Raw genomic sequence first — 23,091 nt, 5'->3', positions numbered from 1 at the left:
GTATCTTTCTTTCTCTCGTTCTATGCGTCATTCCATTCTATTTCAGTTTCAATGGCATAGGTGGAATTGTTCATCACTCAACACCAAAAGTCGGAATCCCCATGCATCCAATCTCTTAAAGAAAGGTAAGTAGCAAACTCTAAGTACCATTGAACACCGCCATGGCATAATAGTAGCGCGTTACCCTCAAGATTTTGCACAACAAAAAAATCTCTAGGAACTTTACATTTTTTACGCATACATCATTGGCTGTTGTCGCATCATTTACGCATCTTAAGATACTCTAGATTTTGCTATTCAGGCCACCCATAACCCATGGTTGTCATCTTCGTATCCCAGTTGCCACTAGAAATAGATATAGCTTAACGGCCATTTGAGATATTTAAGTACTGCTCGTTGTCGCGCTGGTGTTGCTAATGCGTATGAAGGCTTTACCCAGACTCAATTGCTTCATGGAGTTGGAGGGGGGGGGGGGGGGGGATCTTACTTTCCTATACCTCTACCTTGAGAATTTAGAAAGTGGTATGGCTATAGTAAGCTAATAAAAGACTACTAACTCTAGAAGGATGAATACGTCTAATAATAATTTTTCCATAGAGAATGACTAAAAGTGTAAGGAGTGTCTGTATGGAAATGCAAAATGGATGAGGCACAATGGGGTAAAAAAACATTGGGCCGGGCTGAAAAATTTAGCTTAGATATATTGGCAGCCTCACTTAGACTATTCAGTACATTGCTATACCAAAAGTGTTGCACTTCTCTCTTATCAATGAATATTGCCCGATTTTATAATTAGCTCGATGACAGAAGACCTACCACTTAAGGAAGCTTTGGAACTCTCGCAAACGTTTCCAGCATTACTGAGAGGTGGTGGTGATAAACTGAAAAAACTGAAGTGGTGACAAGCTGGAAATCATTCTGGTGTTTGGTCGAAACTGAGATTGAACACATGACCCTTTGTATGCAAGGCGGACATGCTACTGCGGTTGCCACTCGAGCCCCAAATTAACTTACCAAAATTTAGATAAAATTTTACTAAAAAAACTACCAAACAATAAATATTATTTTGCAAAATTTTATTTCTATAGAAATTTTGTCAAAATTTAATTCTATAGAAAATTTTGTCAAATTTTTATTTCTATAGAAATTTTGTGAAGTACCTCTTAGTTGGAGAGGAATAATACGAAAAATCTACCAAAATCTCAAGAATTCTACCAATCTACCAAACAGTAAAAATCTACCATTTTTGGTGGAATTCTACCAACAGTGGCAACCGTGCTTGCTACCCATTTGTGACACGGGTATTTGATATTTTTATTTTTATCTGGGTATTTGACATGGTGAATTGGTTAGCATGCCCTCATTGCATACAAAGGGACGAGAGTTTAGTCCCTGTTTCGACCGAACACCAAACAATTGTCAGCGGTGGATTATCCCCTCTCATGGAGGAGACTTTTCTCAGGGTTTCAAATGTCACTGCAATATGAAACGCCGTTTAAACTCGGCTATAAAAAGGAAGACCCTTGTCATTGACCTAAACATGGAATAGGGCAGCACTCAGTCTATTATATAATATAGGGCTGTCACTATACCTAACCTGACCTACATACTGAATTACTGAGAGGTGCTGGTGACAAACAGAATTGGTTACAAGCTGAAATTTTTTTTGGTATTTGATCGAAACTGGGATTGAACCCGTGACCCTTTGTATGCAAAGCGGACATGGTGATACTTTGGACGAATCCCAATAATTTTTAGGTATTTGAGATTTTGATAACAGTGTATTTCTAATTTTGGCCATTTAGGTACTAAAAAGGTACAACGAAAAATTGCCAATGAAAAATTGCCTAGAAGTTCACTTAATGGTACAAAAACGTACTAAATAGTACAAATCAGTATATACCAAGCAGAAGGAGAACAGGTTTGATAAATTTAACACAATGCACATTTTTTGTACTCTTTGAGTAAAGTTATGGTTATTCGGAGTTCATTCTTTATGGTACAAAAATGTACTAAATAGTACAGTATAAACCAAGCAGAAGGAGCTAAAACATGTTTAATAAATTTAACACTTTGTAATTTTTTTGTATGGTACAAAAACGTACTAGATAGTACAACAATATTCTAATACTAACCAGAAGGAGCTACGAGGGCAGTTCGGAAACTTCTTAGCCAAGCACAAAAAGCGCGGTATAAACAGAAAAAAGTTAAGTGTTTTGGAAACTTCCATCTCTGTTATGAACACATGTTAAATTTTATTTCGATCTCCTTCATATAGAAACAGGTGTTCAAAAAAGACGCATCCGCAATTTTTTTTACAATGGAAAAATTAGAAATGCTTGCTGTAATTAAATATTTACATAAAAAAGGTTTATCGGGACAAGAAATTCATACTGATATGGTGAATGTGTTAGGTGAAAGTGCTCCTTCGTATGCAACAGTAAAAACTTGGGTTGCTGAATTTAAACGTGGTCGTACAAGCATTGAAGATGAACCACGTAACATAGTGGACGTCCAAAAACAGCAACAACAACAGAAATTGTAGCCAAAGTGCATGATATGGTATTAAATGATCGACGAATAAAAGTGCGTGAAATTGCTAATATCATGGGCATCTCAAATGATCGAGTCCATTTAATTTTGCATGAAGAACTACAGATAAAAAAGTAGTTTCTGCAAGATGGGTGCCGCATTTGTTAACAGTCGATCAAAAACGCATAAGAATGAACATTTCTCAAGCTTGTTTGGATCGTATTAAGCGAAATAAAATTGATGAGACATGGATCCACCACTATACTCCAGAGACAAAAGAACAATCCGAACAATGGACTGAAGCTGGAGAAAGTGCCCCAAAGAAGGCAAAAACAATTCAATCGGCTGTTAAGGTTATGCAAAAGGGTAAAACAATAAATTCAGGGTACTATTGCAACGTTTTGGATCAATTAAATGTACAAATTCGAGAAAAACGTCCTGGCTTACAAAACAAAAAAATATTTTTTCATCAAGATACCCCACCAGCGCACAAGAGTGTTTTAACAATGGCTAAAAACAACGAATTATTTAAAGTACGAGTTGCTTGACTTATTCTCCTGATTTAGCTCCCAGTGACTTTCACTTGTTACCAAATCTAAAAAAAATCCTTGCTGGCAAGCGTTTTACCTCAAATGAAGATGCAATTACAGTTGAAACCACTATTTTGAAGACCTTGAGGAAAACTATTTTAATCAAGGGATTAGGGATTAGGGCGAGTACCAGTGAAAATTCAATATCGGAAGGTTATTACTATCAATTACGAAATTTTTCCCAATTTAATCAGAAAATATCTACAAACTCTTAAAGCCATTAAGGATGATTGTCAATATTACAATGGCTAGGAGAATATCGGTCTGAGCGAGAGCCAATAATTCCGATTTTAGTGTACGCAAGAAAAGTTTACTTGCTGAAGGGAAACTCACTGTGGAAAGTTTTAATGGATCACTGCTTCAAAAATACGAAAAAGTACTTTTTGGAAAAGTATATTCCGATATTCGGAATGGCAAAATTTTCATTTGGCGATATTTTCTTAACCATAAAATATACAAATTTAAATTTTGTTAACATATATCTTTTTGATAAGAAGGTCAAATACAAATTGAATTTAAGTCCGGTAGTATCTCAATTCTTTTCTTTATAAAAACAAAAAACTAAATTCTTGTGATTTGTCTTTCCAAATATCGGAACAAGGGGGAATATACTATTCTACAATCATCCCCGAGCTACAAGCATGAAATATGACATACATTTAATTCTTGCTAAGTACAAAAATTGTTTAGCTCTTTGCCCTAAAGTGTTACAAATTTATTATAGGTGAATTCTTCTTAGCGTATTTTTGAAAAAAAAAATAGTTTGTATAATAATTTTCTCTCTTAACCCCACTGTGCTACGCACTAATTAAAAGACAGACAGTTTGCATATAGCACTGTGTGTTTTTGGCGTTGTTTTTTTTTTTTTCTTAACATTCCACTCATCTCAATACTTGAGGTGAATGGCTAAGTGCGTGAATAGATGCGTGCGTGAGTGAGTGAATGTGTGAATTCGAGTATGCACTGAAAAGCGTGAGTAAAAAACAACCACAACAAACTGTCAACATTATTGTGGTTTATTTCAGCTTGAGGAAATTTTCTGTTTTCCCAACCGCACACATCCATCGAGCAGAATACTTGGCAAAAGAAATCTCTATCTACTATGGATGGCTGTTTTGAATAGCTTGGCCATAGATGGAATGGCTGACTGGATGGCTGATGGTGAGCCATCATAGGCAGCAGCAGCACCACCACCATAGTGAACACTTCAAATGCCTCATCGTAACATGAACCCGTGCATACAAAAGTGTCTAATTAAATTTGTTGTTAGACTTAGAGGACCCACACAAGACAGTGCCACACACCAAAATGCAACATAGTCGAGACAAACTCGGTGAACACAGTGGCTTATTTTTCTCAAATGCGAAAACTCTATGGAAGAAGTTTTCAATGATCAGATATATTGACTGACTTTTTTATACCCAATACCAGTTCTATGGAGTAGAGTATTATAGGTTAGTCCACTAAGTGAGCATATAATAATCGGTTACCACCGTATACTCAAATTAACCTATAGTGTTCTAAGGAAATATACACATTCTTGACAGAACTAATCAATTCCAAAGCGATTTAATGATATCAATAGGATAATTTTATAGTAGAGCAAGGAGCACATTCAATATAGGGTCTCTGGTGTATTTCTAGTGGTACACATTTTCTTCTGCCCCATTTTTGTTATTGGGATAAGGAGGGACTTCCCGATTTGCCGTTTTTTAAATAAATGTAGCTGGATCGAGTTATTGAAATCTTCAGGAAACATATGAAAAGTCCTTGAAATGATAACTCCCTCCCTTTATATAGACATAAATGTTTTAATTTACTTGAATTTTTATGAGGCTATGGGTTAGATTCGGTCCCCTCAGGTCTGCTGTTCAGTGAGAACCGAAAGCTCTCTGCGACAGAGGCTAAATACCTTCGACCTTATTATACCCTCCACCATAGGATGGGGGTATATTAACTTTGTCATTCCGTTTGTAACACATCGAAATATTGCTCTAAGACCCCATAAAGTATATATATTCTGGGTCGTGGTGAAATTCAGAGTCGATCTGAACATGTCCGTCCGTGCGTCCGTCTGTTGAAATCACGCTAACTTCCGAACGAAACAAGCTATCGACTTGAAACTTGGCACAAGTAGTTGTTATTGATGTAGGTCGGATGGTTTTGCAAATGGGCCATATCGGTCCACTTTTACGTATAGCCCCCATATAAACGGACCCCCAAATTTGGCTTGCCGATCCTTTAAGAGAAGCAAATTTCATCCGATCCTTCTGAAATTTTGTACATTGTGTTAGTCATGGTGGTCCACATCGGTCCATAATTACATATAGCCCCCAAATAAACCGATCCCCCGATTTGGCTTGCCGAGCCTCTAAGGGAAGCAAATTTTATCCGATCCGGCTGAAATTTGGTACATGTTGTTGGTATATGGTCTCTAACAATCGTGCAAAAATTGGTCCACATCGGTCCATAATTATATATAGCCCCCATATAAACCGATCACCAGATTTGAACCCCTTGGAAGACCAAAATTTCTCTGATTCAGTTGAAATTTGGTACGCGGTGTTAATATATGGCCTCAAATACCAATGCAAAAATTGGTCGAAATCGGTCCATAATTATATATAGCCCCATATAAACCGATCCCCAGATTTGACCTCCGGAGCCCCTTGGAAAAGCAAAATTCATCCGATTCGGTTTAAATTTGGTACGTGATGTTAGTATATGGTATCCAACAACCATGCAGGATTTGGTTCATATCAGTCCATACTTATATATAGCCCCCATATAAACCGATCCTCAGATTTGACCCCCGGTGCCTTTCGGAAAAGCAAAATTCATCCGATCTAGTTGAAATTTGGTACGTGGTGGCAGTATATGATATTTAACAACCATGCCAAAAGTGGTCCATATTGGTCTCTAATTATATATAGCCTTCAGATAAATCGATCCACAATCATACAAAAATTGGTCCATATCAAGTTCATAATTGTATAGAGTCCACATATAAGCGACCCCCATATTTCAATTCTGGCTCTCTACGTACCGTGCAAAAGTCCATGTCGATTCGTAATTATTTGTAGACTTACCTATACGTACCTTTTTTGTCTAATATATACCACGTATGGACTAACTCACAATTTAGAAAACGATGTTAAGAAGTTTTAAGATACCACAACCCAGTTAATTCGATTGTGGATGACATTCTATCGTAGAAGTTTCTACGCTATCCATGGTGGAGGGTACATAAGATTCGGTCTGGCGAACTTACGGCCGTATATACTTGTTTTTCCATTGCCCAGGGCCTTCATTACTGCTTGATTGTCGATGAAATATCTGATATCGCATCTAAAAAGTTCTGCAGCTTCTGCAATAGCGAATATATTCGCCCGACAGATACTGCATCCATCTACTTGCTTATACGACTCTCCAATTTACAACTCTTTGCAGTAAATGCATATGCCTTTAGCCATTTTTTATCCATCCGATATGTATTTTATTCTCGTCCCGGATAATTGAGTTTAGATTTCCCCCAAATACATATTAAGTCGGCATGTAGTCAGTCCTTATATGTTGTCCAAGTGAAGCTACGAGTTCAGTATGTCTGAAATCTGAGTTTTCTACCCAGTTCAGGCCTTTCAGGCGCATGATTATAGTATTGTTCTCTTCCTTAAATGCAAGTCATGTGGGCATATCCCCATTAATACCTCCAAGGCGGCAGTTGCCGTTGTTCTCATCGCCATGAGCCACAACACCTGGCATCCATATGAACCTACGGACTTTCTACTGCTGCATAAAGCCATAAGGGACTTTTTATCCCCCAACGTTCTCCAACAAACCGTTGACATGCGTATAATGTTGCATAAGGCTTCTTTAGACGATCGACTGTAGTTTCTAGCCAATTCAATCTGGAGTACCGTGTTGATTTTGAGAGGCTCAATTTTGACTCATGCAGTTCTCGACCTTTATACCCAAGAATTCTCCTTCTTCTAGTGAAGAGCACCAAATCTGTTTAACTTCGATTAACCCTAAAATCACAGCTGTTTGCCCAGTCTGATAGAGTTTGTAATGACTCCCACATCACATCAGAGATCGTGTACAAGAATTTTCCTGACATAACAATGTCATCTACATACAAGACTATAAAGCGTAGCACCTGTCGGAATTGGCACCCTTTTGCTCACATCTTTCAAATCGAAAGGTGTGAGCAAGAAAAACTGTATAAAACTCATCAAGCATAAAAGAGATGCTGTACCCAGTACTGTCCTGAATTTTACCTGCAGAATATCTAATAAACTCAAGTCAACTAATCTGCTTTAGATATCCATGTGTTGTGATCACGCTTGAGACTTTAATCGAATTGATGTAGAATATCTACGACAAACTAAATAATTACAAGCATCTATAGTTGCATAGAAACTTCATTTCGCTAATGTGTGCAAGACTAAAATAAATTCATAAGCCAATTTGCTTCTTTAAAGTCTGTTACGGATCAATCAACAAAGGATACACAATTGATGGAGCTCTGAGATTTTACTAGAATTGATATAGACTTACCATGGCACCCAAAATAATAACAATAGCTTACAGTTTTATACAAGGTCAGTTTCATTAATGTGTGCACAGTTTAAATTAAATAAATCAATTAATTCCAATTAATCAATTAGTGTTTCCTTAAGGTAATTTATTTCAATTGATATAAACTTGCCATGACAAATAAAATAATTACAATTACTTACAGTTTTCCTAAAAATCTGTTTCATTAATGTATACAGCATTTAAATTAGAAATAAAATATTAATCCAATTAGTTTTAGTCACTCAACACTTCAAATGAAAGATCTTTTTCCAATTCCATAATTTAGCATTTATCATTCCCACAAAATGGTACCGTTTGCAGACCACAACCATTAAAAGCTCATAAATTTTATTTTATAGACTTCAATGGACTAATCTTCATCTAAATATTCTCATTTTCTCCTCAAGGGACCATTGTCCCAAAGAATGTTAGACCACTAGGGGGTATGTGACCAATATGCAATAAACAGCACTGATCAATACAAAATCAACTTAAGCAACCAACAACAAAAAGTGATTAGGAGGCATTATTGGACATGCAAAGCAAATAATGTGAAAAAATTAGCTGCAGAAAAAATCCAAATGGTCTCCTTTGGAAGTGAAGGATTATGTTACAGTCCAAAACAAATATTCACTCTGACACATAACCACAACTGGGACGATGAAAACTATACAAAAAGAATGCCGCTTAACTCACAGTTTGTATGATAGTAGCGCGAGCAAGCATTCGCCTTAGAGCATCTCTAATGTCTAATCTAATACGGGAACTTAGGCTACTGGCCTCACTGTTCACTGTTTCATGGGACGACATACGCAAGCATCCATAACAAACCCATTTGTTTGTCTGTCTGTCCATCGATACATTCGTTGCCTATCCTATCATCTCTGCACAAAAATCTCTGGTAGTTTGTACCCACACGCATGGTAATAGAAGAAGGTTCGTTGTTGCTGCTGAATGACTTACTCAAAGTGACCACTGACCGACCACATATCATGTTTCTTTTGACGCTTTACTCACATCTGCAACCATTCCCTAATGTCATTTCCCAGGTTTTTGTTTGTTATTATTTATTTAAGTTGTTATGCAAAAAAAAATGTATTTAATTTTTATGAAGCTCTTCGTGTATTTTAATCTGTTTCAATTGCAAAAACTAAAGAAATGATGTTGCTTTGATCATCCTAATTTCACCGCTTACCAACTGTTTTGACGTTAAGTATACGATACACTCGTGAATAAAAGTGTGATGCCACTAAGAGAAACTTTATAATAATTTTTATACAGATGCAGAATGTTGCGCTAAATATTCATAAATATATAAAAAATTCTTCACAAAAACATAAAAGGTGAAGAAAGTTTCGTTGAAAGTAGGAACTTTTCCCGAAGAGTTACGAAAAGTTAATATTGAACATTTCGAATAAGGGAAGATAGGAAAATACGTCAGTTCAAGGAAGCGTGCTGCTTCTAATGGATGAGTCCAGAGTGAAGTATGTATCAGGTATGTTGGATTGGCAGGTGCTCGAAGATATGAGGCGAATGTTCACACTTCCGTCATTCATCTGGAATTCAATTTCAGAAATAAGAGGTAACTGTTTAATTACCTGGGGATGCCAGAGCGTAGCTGAGATAGGACCAATCTAGTCTCTCTGAACAGCTGCCATGTTCACGGCTTCCATTGCCAGCCTTCCTTCCTCTTCACTGTCATTGCCAGTCAGGTGATTTATTGATTGTAAAACCCCGCTAAAATCGGAATGGCTTGGGCGGTTGCAGATATCCCTGCGCTTGCGAGTGCGTGAGGAGGTCGCGGTATTGTCTCGCAGAGAGCATATTGGATTCGCAAGACACTCGAAGATATGAGGCGAATGTTCACACTTCCGTCATTCATCTGGAATTCAATTTCAGAACTGAGAGGTAACTGTTCAAGTACCTGGAGATGCCAGATCATAGCTGAGAAGGTCTCTCTGAACCGCTGCCATGTTCACGGCTTCCATTGCCAGCCTTCTTTCCTCTTCACTGTCATCGCCAGTCAGATGATATATTGATTATAAAACCTTTCTAAAATCATGGCTTGGGGTCTGCACCCCCCCCCCCTGCACTTAAACAAATGCGAGTGCGTGAGGAGGTGGCGGTGTTGTCTCGCAGAGAGCATATTGGGATCATGCTGCAAATGCTATTCGGGTGTCTGTCTTAGAGTTACATCCAGTTCCAATCCGCAGTTCAATATGTTGTACCGTCTGGAGGTTTCTTCATTGGGTCTCGCTTATACTGAGATATTTGGGGTTCCGCATAACCAATTATGCTAGCCATGGCTTTAAGATTCTTTTTTCAAAACCGAAGTTTCTTATCAACCTTTCCAGTATTTACCAACGAGGAACAGACCTTCAACCTTTGCACGTGGAAATAATCTGGCCATGAATGTGGAGCTCCTGTTTCAAGCCTTTGGCAACCATTTCTGCATGTTTACCAAAAACAAACAGACTTTCAAACGTTACACCAAAAACTTTGGAGTTCTTGCACATGGGAATTATCTGCCAACGAATGTGGATATTGAGCTCGTGAAGAGAGAAGTTCACCAATGTGGTATCACAATGGACTGAATAGTCTAAGTGAGCCTGATACATCGGGCTGCCACATAACCTAACCTAACCTAACCTGAGCTCGTGATCCACCCCTTTGGTCCACGATTTAAAAATGGTTGCTGTCCACTTCGGGGCTGCCATCAAAGAAGTCCCTAAGTGCAACGAGGTCCCTTAGTTTCACCAGATATAGACGTCAAGAATCTTGAGGTGAGGATTAATGATAATCCTAAGCTTAAGCACCTTGGCGTCTCTACCAGATGCAACTATGGACCAATTGTCCATATATGTTATTAGATGGACGTTTGGTGGTGGTAGAGGACCTTCGAACACGTAAAAGTTAAAGAGGATGGATATCAGTGCACCGCTTTCAGGTACGCATTGTTCATTCGTGTCGAAAGTGTTCCCATCTAAATTCAAGGATTAACAGGTTAGCTGATAAGTCCCCGGCCTAACAAAGAAAAACACATTTTTTTGTCAAAATTCGTCCCCGGTCTAACAAAGAAAAACACATTTTTTTTGTCAAAATTCGTTTTTATTATTCAACATAGTTCCCTTCAAGAGCGATACAACAATTATAACGATTCCAATTCCAATTTTTTGATACCATTTTGGTAGTACTCCTTCGATTTTGCCTCAAAATAGGCCTCAGTTGCGGCGATCACCTCTTCATTGCAGCCAAATTTTTTCCCTGCGAGCATCCTTTTGAGGTCTGAGAACAAGAAAAAGTCGCTGGGGCCAGATCTGGAGAATACGGTGGGTGGGGAAGCAATTCGAAGCCCAATTCATGAATTTTTGCCATCGTTCTCAATGACTTGTGGTACGATGCGTTGTCTTGGTATAACAACACTTTTTTCTTCTTCATATGGGGCCGTTTTACCGCGATTTCGACCTTCAAACGGTCCAATAACGCCATATAATAGTCACTGTTGATGGTTTTCCCCTTCTCAAGATAGTCGATATAAATTATTCCATGCACATCCCAAAAAACAGAGGTCATTACTTTGCCAGCGGACTTTTGAGTCTTTCCGCGCTTCGGAGACGGTTTCTAAGATGCTAGTATAGTTTACCGTATCAAAGGCTTTACGCAAATCCGATGCGTACTATCCAATCTCTTTGCCATTTTAGCTGTCAATTCACACAATGCAGTGGTCGTACTCCTGTCCGAGCGGAAACCATGGTGATGTTCGTTATAGTTACTGTTAATGTTCTGATAATCCTTGAGTTCATGTTGACTTCGCCACGGTTCCAACGCAGCCTATTGTCGTGGGAGACAATGTTTTGAGATTCTGATTTAGATTAATAGCTGTTTTAGTTAATGGATGAAAGGGAATGGTTTTGGTTGAATTTCGTCACTACTCTCCACTAGAGGCACTGCTTGTTAGTTGTATTTATAGTTTCTTTGTTGATGTTCGTAAAACTTTGTATCTGTCCTCTTTTTAGTCTTGTTTTATTTTTTGACTGCAGTATACTATACTATAGATTTCTCCAACAAAATTCTATATTTATAAAATATTGAGAGCTTGGTGCGCCGTTCATACTATAAGTTTATCCGAACGGAATGTCTGTGTTTCTAGAGAATCTTAAAGGGTGATATGGTCAAAATTTGGTCAATATAAACTTGACGTATTTCTTTCAATTTTGCATTTAAAAAACCTGAACACCCCTCATTTTAAAGGTGTGTGTGTAGAATGTTGCTCCTATTTTGATTTTGGAATTCACTCTTCAGTTGTCAAAATGCCGCCCAAGCAAGAAGAGCAGCGTATCAAAATTTTGCTCACGCATCGCGAAAATCCGAGCTACTCGCACGCAAAACTGGTAAAATCGCTAAAAGTTGCCAAATCACCCGTTACCAATGTAATTAAAGTATTTGGGGAACGTTTGTCGACAGCCAGGAAGTCTGGATCGGGGGGAAATCGAAAACCGGAAGCCGCTGAGACGACAAAGAGAGTTGCCGGTAGTTTCAAGCGAAACCCTAACCTCTCTCTCCGAGATGCCGCAAATAAGCTGGGTGTATCGTCTACAACCGTGCATCGAGCAAAAAAACGAGCCGGACTATCGACTTACAAGAAGGTAGTGACTCCAAATCGCGATGATAAACAAAATACGACGGCCAAAGCGCGATCCCGGAGGCTGTACACGACGATGCTGACGAAGTTTGACTGCGTGGTAATGGACGACGAAACCTACGTCAAAGCAGCTTCCGGGACAGGAGTTTTATACGGCAAAAGGAAGGGGAAAGGTAGCAGATATTTTCAAGCATATAAAAGTGTCAAAGTTCGCAAAGAAATATCTGGTTTGGCAAGCCATCTGTACCTGTGGCTTGAAAAGCAGAATTTTCATAGCTTCCGGGACTGTCAACCAAGAAATTTACGTGAAAGAGTGTTTGAATAAACGTCTGCTGCCTTTCCTGAAGAAACACGGTTGTTCCGTACTGTTTTGGCCGGATTTGGCATCTTGCCATTACAGTAAAAAGGCCATGGAGTGGTACGCCGCCAACAACGTGCAGGTGGTTCCCAAGGACAAGAACCCTCCCAACACGCCAGAGCTCCGCCCAATTGAGAAATACTGGGCTATTGTCAAGCGGAACCTAAAAAAGACCAAAAAGACCAAAAAACTCCTAAGGACGAGCAGCAGTTTAAAGCAAACTGGCTTTCTGCGGCGAAGAAGGTAGACAAGGTGGCTGTACAAAATCTGATGGCAGGTGTCAAGCGTGAGGCCCTGCAATTCGGATTTGGAAAAGCGAAAGCCTAACTGAATATTTTTCCTGAATTTTATACTAATTGAACTTGAAAAAGAAATTTAATTTGATTTTTTAAATAAACGATTTCACCGATTTACACGCGTTTTCCCTTGACCAAATTTTGACCGTATCACCCTTTACAGTGTGGCCGAACGCTAAGAGTTGTGGGAGGTTACATACGATAAATGTGTTATCGATTCCATTAACAAGCTAAATACAGTATCGATTATGTCTTAGAACATAACTTATGGTGTGGCCAATATCTGGAATATGTTTGACACGAGCACTGTCGTCCAGTTAAACTTACAGTCGGGACGGCGCATGACAATTGACGTCAAACTTTTGCTCTATAATATAGACTCCAATGTTAAAATGATCTCTAACTTATTAGAGTACTTCTAAACACGATTCAAATGGAATAGCACAACAACAACACGAACAGATCTCAAGAGATCTATGTACTACTCAACACTAGCATTAATAACAATCTAACATCAGTTCTCATTTGATTGTATGTATGGCCCTTTATTTTTTCACATAGTATCACAAAGATGCCATTAAATGCGGCTATGGACCCTTTGTAATTGGTACCCACTAATGTTTCTCATATTACTTGGAAATTTTAACGCTCTAAAGCGTGCTTCAGCATCTTAATGTGTGATCAACAGCCAACAGGCATGGATGGGAAAACTAAGATGATAAGAGGCTTAAATTGCATGGAAATTAATATTTCTAATGTCGAAACTACCATTTAGTACTAGACCATTGTTTGGGTTAACACAGTCAACCTCATTAGAGAAATGGTCAACACCTATAGTAAATTGATATTGCAAAGGAAATGCGATATAGATCGTTTGGCATGAAATAGAATAGGTTAAGGAATTTTTCACCCTGTGGTAGCTGCCATATTACCAATATAAGCGACCATATCTTTTGTGTGAAAATACATTTTTAATGATTCTAATAATAAAAATACGAAGAACTCAACTCATCTATATTTCAGAATCCTATAATCTTTACTCAATAAGTCATAATATTCCTCTGCCAAAAGGACTCGATGATAAGACCCCCATTTATTAATGAAATCTCAACACCCAAGTGTAAGAATCATTCTTTTCAATTTCATGGGCAATTTCACATCAATTTCCTATCAGTTCAGTTATTGGCTGCCAAGCAGAAGTTGGCTCTTAGTCTAATCTCATCATGATGTGAGGCCACACATTTCAACGATGTCTGACTACATCCTGAAAATGAAACGCAGTCAATTGCAAATTCAAATTGACAGTGTCAGAATATAAAGTCACCTTCATTCATTATTTTACATGTGTAGCAATCCCAACTACTTATCGGACCGCCTGCTTCTCAGCCCATGGACCCATAGTGGTCACCGGTAGGATACGAAAGAGTGTATAAGCTAGCCAGCGAGGGGATTCCAGTATCCGCATTTTATCCATTAGCTACGGCCTGACTGGCTGGTCGGCGACAACGTCACTATGAATATATGGACAAGAATTTATTCCTATGAATATTCCACGGATGTTTAAGTTTTGTATCAAGTGATCATGTCAGTCGATAAACGATCGATTGTCGCGCAATGCCAATGGGAGAGTCATCTTCTTGTGGTCAACTAAAGCCAAAGACTAAACACAAACATGGAGAGGAGATCATAAGAAAAGGGGGCCAGAGGGTTATGGGATCTTTGGTATGGGTCCCCCATAATCATTACCCTGATCATTGCCATAATAAATTGTTGCAGTTTTGTTGATGCTGCGACTGCTACTGTTACTGCTCCTGTCGTCATCGTTATCGTAAAAGTCTTTGAAATGTTGTCAATAACGTTGTTGGTGGTGACTTCCTTTCAAGTAGCCTTTCCAAGCCTGGCCATTGACTTCTGAGCTAATACTACTACTACTAAATATTGGACTATAGGTAATGGGAAGTTGCTGTTGTTACTGCAATGTCCTCACAATGTCATCCATCGTTACTTAGTTATATCGCTTAACAATAATAATTGCATGCATAATCCCCAGATCACAAACATGAGGACACAATACAATGAGCAATGTTGAACGATTGTCGTACTTAACTTTGAGCGGAGACTTACATGTGTAATTTCCAAGTTTAATAAGAGTGGAGAATGGATCTTTGTCGTAGCGATTTTTAGGTGTGAATTATCTTGGGAATTGAATTACAATTCATTGTTAACTAGAGAATTCTTCAATGTCAATTCATCCCATTCCATCCATGGAGAGTATACTTTAGCTTTTACATGGGAAGGTTACAATAAAACCCCTATTGGAAGACTGTCAGAGACCAAAAAGGGATGTTAGGAGAATTTAGGGTTTTTTTCGATACAAAAGTTTTAACACAGGTATTCCATAGCGAACCCCAAAAAGTTTCTTTCTTAACAATGAGTACTGCCTGATTCCATGTTAAGCTCAATTAACAGGAACCTCCTTTTTATAGCCGAACTTCATTTAACATTCATGTTGAAACCACTGAGAGAAGCTTTGAAACACTCAGAAATATCACCGGCATTACTGAGAGACGATAATCCACCGCTGAAAAACTTATTGGTGTTCGGTCGAAATTGGAATGGAATCCACGACCCTTTGCAAAGCGAGAATACTAACCATTGCACCATAGTGCCACAAGCCTAGTGCTAATATCCAGTGGAAATGTCAAGGACAGCTTTAGTAAGGCATGAAGGAAAATGCTTTCCTCTCCGCCCAAAGATAACTGAGAGAGACCATAACATTGGAAAGGAGATACGCTCCTTACACAAGTACTTGATGTAAGAAATTGACGTAAGCTAGACTAAAAGAATACCATTGATTTCTAAGAACCGTGAAACACAGCATTTGGAGGTTATTCTTCCGAAACCCAAACCACCGAGACAATGGTATAACATACAGGAAACAGAGCCAAGTCGATAGAAATTAGCAAAAGGAAGGCTATTTAATTTCGAGCCGAACTACTAGAAAGATTCTGCATATAATGAATCTCATTCATTGACTTATTGATCATTAATCTCTTTCTTTTTGAATCTATGTGGACTAACATTCCTAGCATTCCTACTTAAATAAAGAAGGGGAGTTATACTATTTCATAGATTTTCTTCATTAGTCAGTCGCGAAAATTGCCGCAAGTCAGAGAGAGTAAGACGCGGATTATTTCACATATCAATTAGGGAAATCCCCATTTTATAGCCGAGTCCAATGGTTTTATCATGAAGATTCAGAAATGTTTGAAGACAAGCATTCAATTAAGCTCGTTGTGCGATTTTATTTGATATGATGTCCTTCACTGAACTTTTTCTCGAACAGGTTCATGAGTATAAATTAAAGAAGACACTCACAAATGGTACTGCGCTCTCCACACCCAGAGAAGGAATATGATCACCTCAAATATGTGACATGTTTGGCGGAAAAATGTTATTTTCTCGAAAAATATGTATCTGATTTTGGCAACCATGGATATGTTTGTTCCATGTTCACCGTCCAAAAATACGATTTTGCATCTCTCTCTATCTCTGTTCCTCGGTTGGATTGTCAGGGAGAGTAGAAGCAATTACTGCAGCCTCGCCAATGAGTACACGCAGAGAAGGAATATGATCACCTCAAATATGTGACATGTTTGGCGGAAAAATGTTATTTTCTCGAAAAATATGTATCTGATTTCGGCGACCATGTATATGTTTATTCCATGTTCACCATCCAAAAATACGATTTTGCATCTCTCTCTATCTCTGTTCCTCGGTTGGTTATCAGGGAGAGTAGAAGCAATTACTGCAGCCTCGCCAATGAGTACGCGCAGAGAAGAAATATGATCACCTCAAATATGTGACATGTTTGGCGTAAAAATGTTATTTTCTAGAAAAATATGTATCTGATTTCGGCGACCATGTATATGTTTATTCCATGTTCACCATCCAAAAATACGATTTTGCATCTCTCTCTATCTCTATTCCTCGGTTGAATTGTCAGGGAGAGTAGAAGCAATTACTGCAGCCTCGCCAATGAGTACACGCAGAGAAGGAATATGATCACCTCAAATATGTGACATGTTTGGCGGAAAAATTTTATTTTCTCGAAAAATATGTATCTGATTTCGGCACCATGTATATGTTTATTCCATGTTCACCATCCAAAAACACGATTTTGCACTTGAAACATGCTTGGGTTGATCATATTCCTTATCTGCGTGCACTCATTGGCGAGGCTGCAGTAATTGCTTGTACACTCTCTGACAATCCAACCAAGGAACGGAGATAGAGAGAGATGCTGATCTCAACTAGCCATGAAAGCCATTCCTTAAATGTCTTAATTCGGGTCGCAATTTATTAAGGATACTGGCTTATATTTCACAGAATCATGGAGAATGAAAGCTTTTACGCCGTTGGTATTCCAATTGTAGCTACTAGAGAGTTTCTTGGAATATCGTTCTTCTCCATAACATGCATGTGAGGATTCACTAATATTCTTAGATAATCTATTAATGTTCCATTGAAGGATCCTGACGTCACTCACATGGAAGCCATAGGGCGTTGGATGCGTTTATACTAAAACTGGATGGTGGGTATCTTGCATGGCGTCCTTACAGAACATCGAGAAGACCAACATGCTTCGGGGCTTGTTACGGTTTATTTGGTGATAACAAAATAGATTTCCTGAGGATAAGGGATCCGTAGATGCAATCGAGGAAGGTGAAGAAGTTTAGACTTCACTAAAGGTAGGAGAGTAGTCCCGGGAGTATCCCCTAACAATGCAGAGATATAAATTTATTGCACCCGTTATACATCGCAGATTAAGCTCTATCGTGGCCTGTTTCAAACAGACTAGTTTGGATTTCTTTCAATATCAACGGCACAATGAAGGAAAAGTCAGAACTCCTTACCTGATAAGCGAGTAAAAATGGAAGGAGAGAGAAAAAGAGACTTGAAAATGAACAAATAATTTAGTAATCCTTGTGTCGTCCCTGGCATATAGGGTCTGAATGGAGGTAAAAATATTAAAAAAAAAAGTATTTTTAGTTCACGTAGTATCACAGAGAACTCAGGCATTTCGTACAAACATGCATGAAACAAAGTTGCATCAATTGATCCATACCCTACAGATAATATTAAAACATTAAATTCTGACCATACCCATCATCATGTTCAATGTTTTGTTTTTTTACCAAGTCTGCTGTCATAATATTAACATTCTGTGGGGATTCATCATAATTTGCCAATGATTAATAAATAATTTGGAAATACATTTAACTGGCGTTGTCATGTGTCAAAATGTTATATCCACCAGAGTGGGAAACATTTAGCGATGATGATCACCCTAATGTGCCATGGTCAGTAGGTATAATGAACTCCATCGTTGGCAAAATGTAGCTTTAAATCTCAATTAATTGATTGGCATTTGGAAATCAGATGTCAATAATGTTCTTAATGGATTGAACTTTTGAACAGACCCAGAGATCCAGAGAAGGGGGAGGTAATTCAAAGGAACTTTAACTCTGGGTGACCCAGGATTAACCATTAATCATGAAACCGTTAGGTCATACCAAAACTTAAATAACTCTTGAGTTTGTTTTTTACAGAAAGATCAGAACATGCCTTTGTTTGTGTTTCTTTTCTTTGGGAAGAAACATTCCCGGGAAAGACTGCCAAAATACAATCCTTTTCACCCATCACCCTTGACAAGAGTTAAAGCTGGCAAAAAGCCAATTTAAAGTTTAATCCTTGCAATTGATCTGATGATGCTGATGCAGACACTGTTCAAGTTGATGTTGATGTTTGGTGCGCTCAACAAAAGAAATAAAGTAATTTCCATATTTTCCCAAATGTACGCGACGACGAGTCTCTCCAAAAAACAATGCCGACCATAAATCTTGGCCGGTTTGCATTGAGGAATAACTACCAAATAAACCCAGCCACTCTAGTTGGTTAGAGCACTGAGTGAACTTCCCAATAACTTCAAGACCAATATGGAAATACGATGTCAACTAGGGACCTTACCAAAATGCCTTGGCATAACCAAATAAACAAACAAAAAGGGCACCATAACGAGCCGCAACATTGATAAAAACAATGATCTCTAGGAGAGGGAGCCACAAACAGGCTATCAAGGAAAACACAAATAACTCCCAGGGCATATAAGATAGATGGATAGGCGGACAAACGGAAGACGAAGAAATACAAGATGCAGTCTAGAGTTGATGACTGGCAAGCACTGACTGAATGACAGGTCAACTATTTTGCATATCTGCAATGGTCAGTGGACAGTGGAATGTTGGTCATCGGGAAAGGTCGCAATAAAGATTCTTCTTCGACCAGAGCCCCAAAACCAATGTGGTGTTTTGTCTACAAGGCCGTGACATGCCTAACACACTCACAAATGATCGAGATCCACACGACATGTGGGCTACCATCATCACTCTGGTGATATATCCATCAGTCAACAAACTATTCTGCTATGCGATATAAATGCACATCATGCGTGTTGGTTTTCAGAGCAGGAATGTAACTCCAAAGGGAAATGTATTCAGGATAAGATGGATAGCACTGTCTTTCCTCGGCTTCTAGAAAAAGCGCGTCACAATGGTCAGGTCTGACCTCCTGCCTCTGGCAACCTGACATGTAGAAATGATCATCATAATCCACCACCCGATCCCCATGATGATTTCCTTGGGGACAGATACCATCATTTTCGAGAAAAGAACTATTATGAACTTTGCTAAACCAACTGGAGCTACTTACTTCGCTCGCAGAAGAGAAATATGTCCCACTGACATCGCCGGCGAATTGTTTGACAAGAGCGTATTAAAGATACATTCCAAAGCGTCGGGTTCCCGACATCCATCCGAACTTCCCTATGGTGGCATCAAAGTTGAAAGATAAGTAGCAAAAGTATTTGGAACAGTCCGATTGCGTTTGAGTTTGACATGCGGCTGTCGCCATTGATTGTGAATCTTTCAAACACAATCGGAAAGGAAACATTTGCATTTTATTTGAGGAGCAAACTCCGAAAGATGATAACTGTACATCTAGGAAACTTGCATTGGCCAATCAATATACTTTACCCTGTATCCTGGAAGCTATTTTGGTATTCAACTTCGAAGAACATTTAATGCTCCTTTGACATGGTGATCCATGCCTTCCTCTTAAAAGATGCTATGGAGACCTCCCTCCCAAAGACATTGCATTCCGACCATCTATATGGTGGCATCAAAGTTGACAGATAAGTCTCTAAAGCATTTTGAAAGATGAGACCAGTACATCTAGGAAACTTGCCTTGACCAATTATTCTACTTCCAGTAACTAAAATCCTGGAAGCTATTTTGCTATCCAACAAAATTTAATATTCCTTTGACATGGTGATCCATACCTCCATCTTAAAAGATGTTGTGGATGCCTTTTTCCCAAATTAACTCCTCGCGCTTTGGAACTTCTACATCGGCAGTAACAAATTTCACATCATGAGCTAAAGAGCTGAAAATGGAGGTTTATAAGACCAAGGACATTCAGACTTTTTGCTCGACGTTCCATAACCATTTTGGCTTTAGAAAACAACCGCAATATGAGGTCGAGAACAATTCCCGACAACCATCCGAACTTCTCTACGGTGACATCAATGTTTACACATAAATCGCGAAAGCAGTTTGATGTTCTACAACGATTATTAGTCCATAGTAACGTCAGGTGGAGACGTCGGAGCTTGAGGTGAATACGAATGAATAACTTTACGCACTTAGGGACTTCTAAAACCCCAATTCGGCTGCAATAAATTTCACATCGTGAACTAAAGAAGTGAACCAAGAACTGGATATTCACATTACTGCCCAGGTCCAAGAAAGAGTCTATTGAACGTACCATCATCGATTAGAAGGTCCATGTTTGGACTCTCAGTATTAGCATATAAGTCAGCATGCCAGATAGAGGAGCACACATGTTCTCCAATGAAATTAAGAGTTATTATGGATTTTCTTCAGTTCCAGTTTGTGAATACCACTGTACCATTTATTTCACCCTCTTGGATATTTATTCAATAATCGTCGACTATGTCTACAACTACACATGAATCGTACTACATACCTGTAAACAATTGTTGTCAATCAATGCCGTAAAGTGTATTTTAGATGGCATTTACGATCGTGAATCAACAAGGATCATTCCTTCATACGTTCTTCGTTTGTCTTTTTTTATTTTTCTTTCAATTTGGATTGTGAATTGTCCACAGGCAAAACAATTCAACAAGACGAGGACGACAGACATCCCTGGACGTATTTAACATGATGATTGTTGTATAAAGAATGTCGCCAAACTACGAGAAAAACGGCAGCATTGCGAAGCGATGAGATGAGATGATGGCGTAACGAGTGACCAGGGCCATGTTATTTATGAGCCTGAAAGCTCAAACTGAAGCTGGACATAGAAAGGCTGAAGGAAGCATGATACATATTCAGGCTGCTATATGCATCGCAGGAATGCAAATCAATGTGGTGGACAACTGAACAAAGCCAGCACAGCACGAAGAAAAACCGCCAAAGATGTCAAGAAAGGATTGGGCTAGCTAACTTGTTGGCTGAATAACTGACTGACTTGTGATTGACGATCATGATCAATGATAAACGAAAGTGATTTGCAAATGTCACAGGGCCGTCATTGATCAGTGGTCATCAAAAATTGCTCTTGGTGTAACTACACTCAATTCAAGATGGATGTCTGTTGGCTGGAAGAAACTCTTTGACAGTCCGTCATTTATTCACTCACAGTCTATTTGATGACAAGCTTACCACCCGGTTTAACACGGCAGCTGAAGTCGCCGTTTGGCAGGATTTTTGTTTATGGCCCTCACTGATTGATGTGGCAATGATGGAATTGCATGTTGGCCAATCAATCGGTAATTTTGTCAAATCTTTCCAACACTTTGCTCAATCGATTGGGGTTCTAGAGTGATCACCCAAGATGGATAGCTTCCAGTTTGCCCCCCAGAGTTGGGCTATGTAAATTGGTTGTTAAAAACAAACAACAAAAAACACTGAGATAAGGGGTAACGATTTCATTGCCATTGCTTCACCTTACATTCGATATTCTTCTTGTAATGGGACACACTGAAGATTGACAAGTGATGTATGCTGATTTGACACTGACGTAAAGTTTTATTGGCTGCAAGCAAGGACGGACAGATTAGCGAACGTGCCGATGTTATGCAAATAAAAACATCGTTTATTGATTGTCATCATGACAATTGATACGATCATGCTCCAACAGCAGGTACATTCGAAATTAACATGTTCTTGCAAGCTTGCCAGACAATTTAGTCGATTTACATACGAGGTTGAGATATCAATATTGGTGTTGTGAATTCGCACTTTGGAAAATAGTTGACAAAAAAGTATGTAGCCCAACGGGAATATGGGAGAATAGATAGAGTTTAGGTATGACTTATCATAAAAAAGAAGTGGATGACATAGAAAATTGATTTTTTGTTGTTGGAGTATTATCGTGGAGTTTTTGACTATTTGTGAGTGGTCACGATTATAAGGACATTTGTGATTTTGAAGCATTTGTATATATCTACACAGAAAAAAGTAGTATCCTAATACCATTGATTTTAAGTTTAGTATCCTACACACACACTCAAAAACAAGTCTATGTGGATCCAAAGATTTTGATCTTCGCTTAAAGATGTTGGTATTGACCCTGTGCCAAAAAAGTGGTATTTTATAGAATAATAAAAATATTTCTTAAGGGCCCATTTAGCCTTAAAGTATATAGACCTCAGTTATCTAATTTTCATTTCTTTTTTTTTTCGATATATTAATAAAACTAGTCACATACAAACCAATGCTAATTAAAAAAATGCAAAATGCTTTTTTCTTTATTAAAAAAAAAACTTTAAGCCAACGATGCAAAATCCTCAATATAAGTCTAAGGGTATTGTTACACTAGGCAAATATTTGACCAAAATGAGTGTCAAACATTTTTCCAGGACCATTTGATCAAAATATTTGGATAACGTTTTTGGAAAATATTCCTATCGGTATGTTATTAACCAAATACACAGAAAAAATGTCACCA

General features: G+C 38.5%; 1 protein-coding gene across 1 annotated transcript in view; it reads left to right on the top strand.

The window, feature by feature from the left end:
• Positions 1-23,091, top strand: part of Wnt10 (Wnt oncogene analog 10) — a 104,196-nt gene that overhangs the window by 50,742 nt on the left and 30,363 nt on the right. The window contains exon 3 of the mRNA XM_075295115.1: positions 47-125. Within this exon, the coding sequence (XP_075151230.1) occupies positions 47-125 (79 nt within the window). The remainder of the gene's footprint in view (positions 1-46; positions 126-23,091) is intronic.

The sequence above is a fragment of the Haematobia irritans genome, chromosome 2, assembly GCF_050003625.1.
Source record: "Haematobia irritans isolate KBUSLIRL chromosome 2, ASM5000362v1, whole genome shotgun sequence".
Taxonomy (NCBI): Eukaryota; Metazoa; Arthropoda; class Insecta; order Diptera; family Muscidae; genus Haematobia; species Haematobia irritans.
The sequence above is the reverse complement of the archived record's forward strand: the minus strand, read 5'-3'. Positions and strand labels throughout refer to the sequence as shown.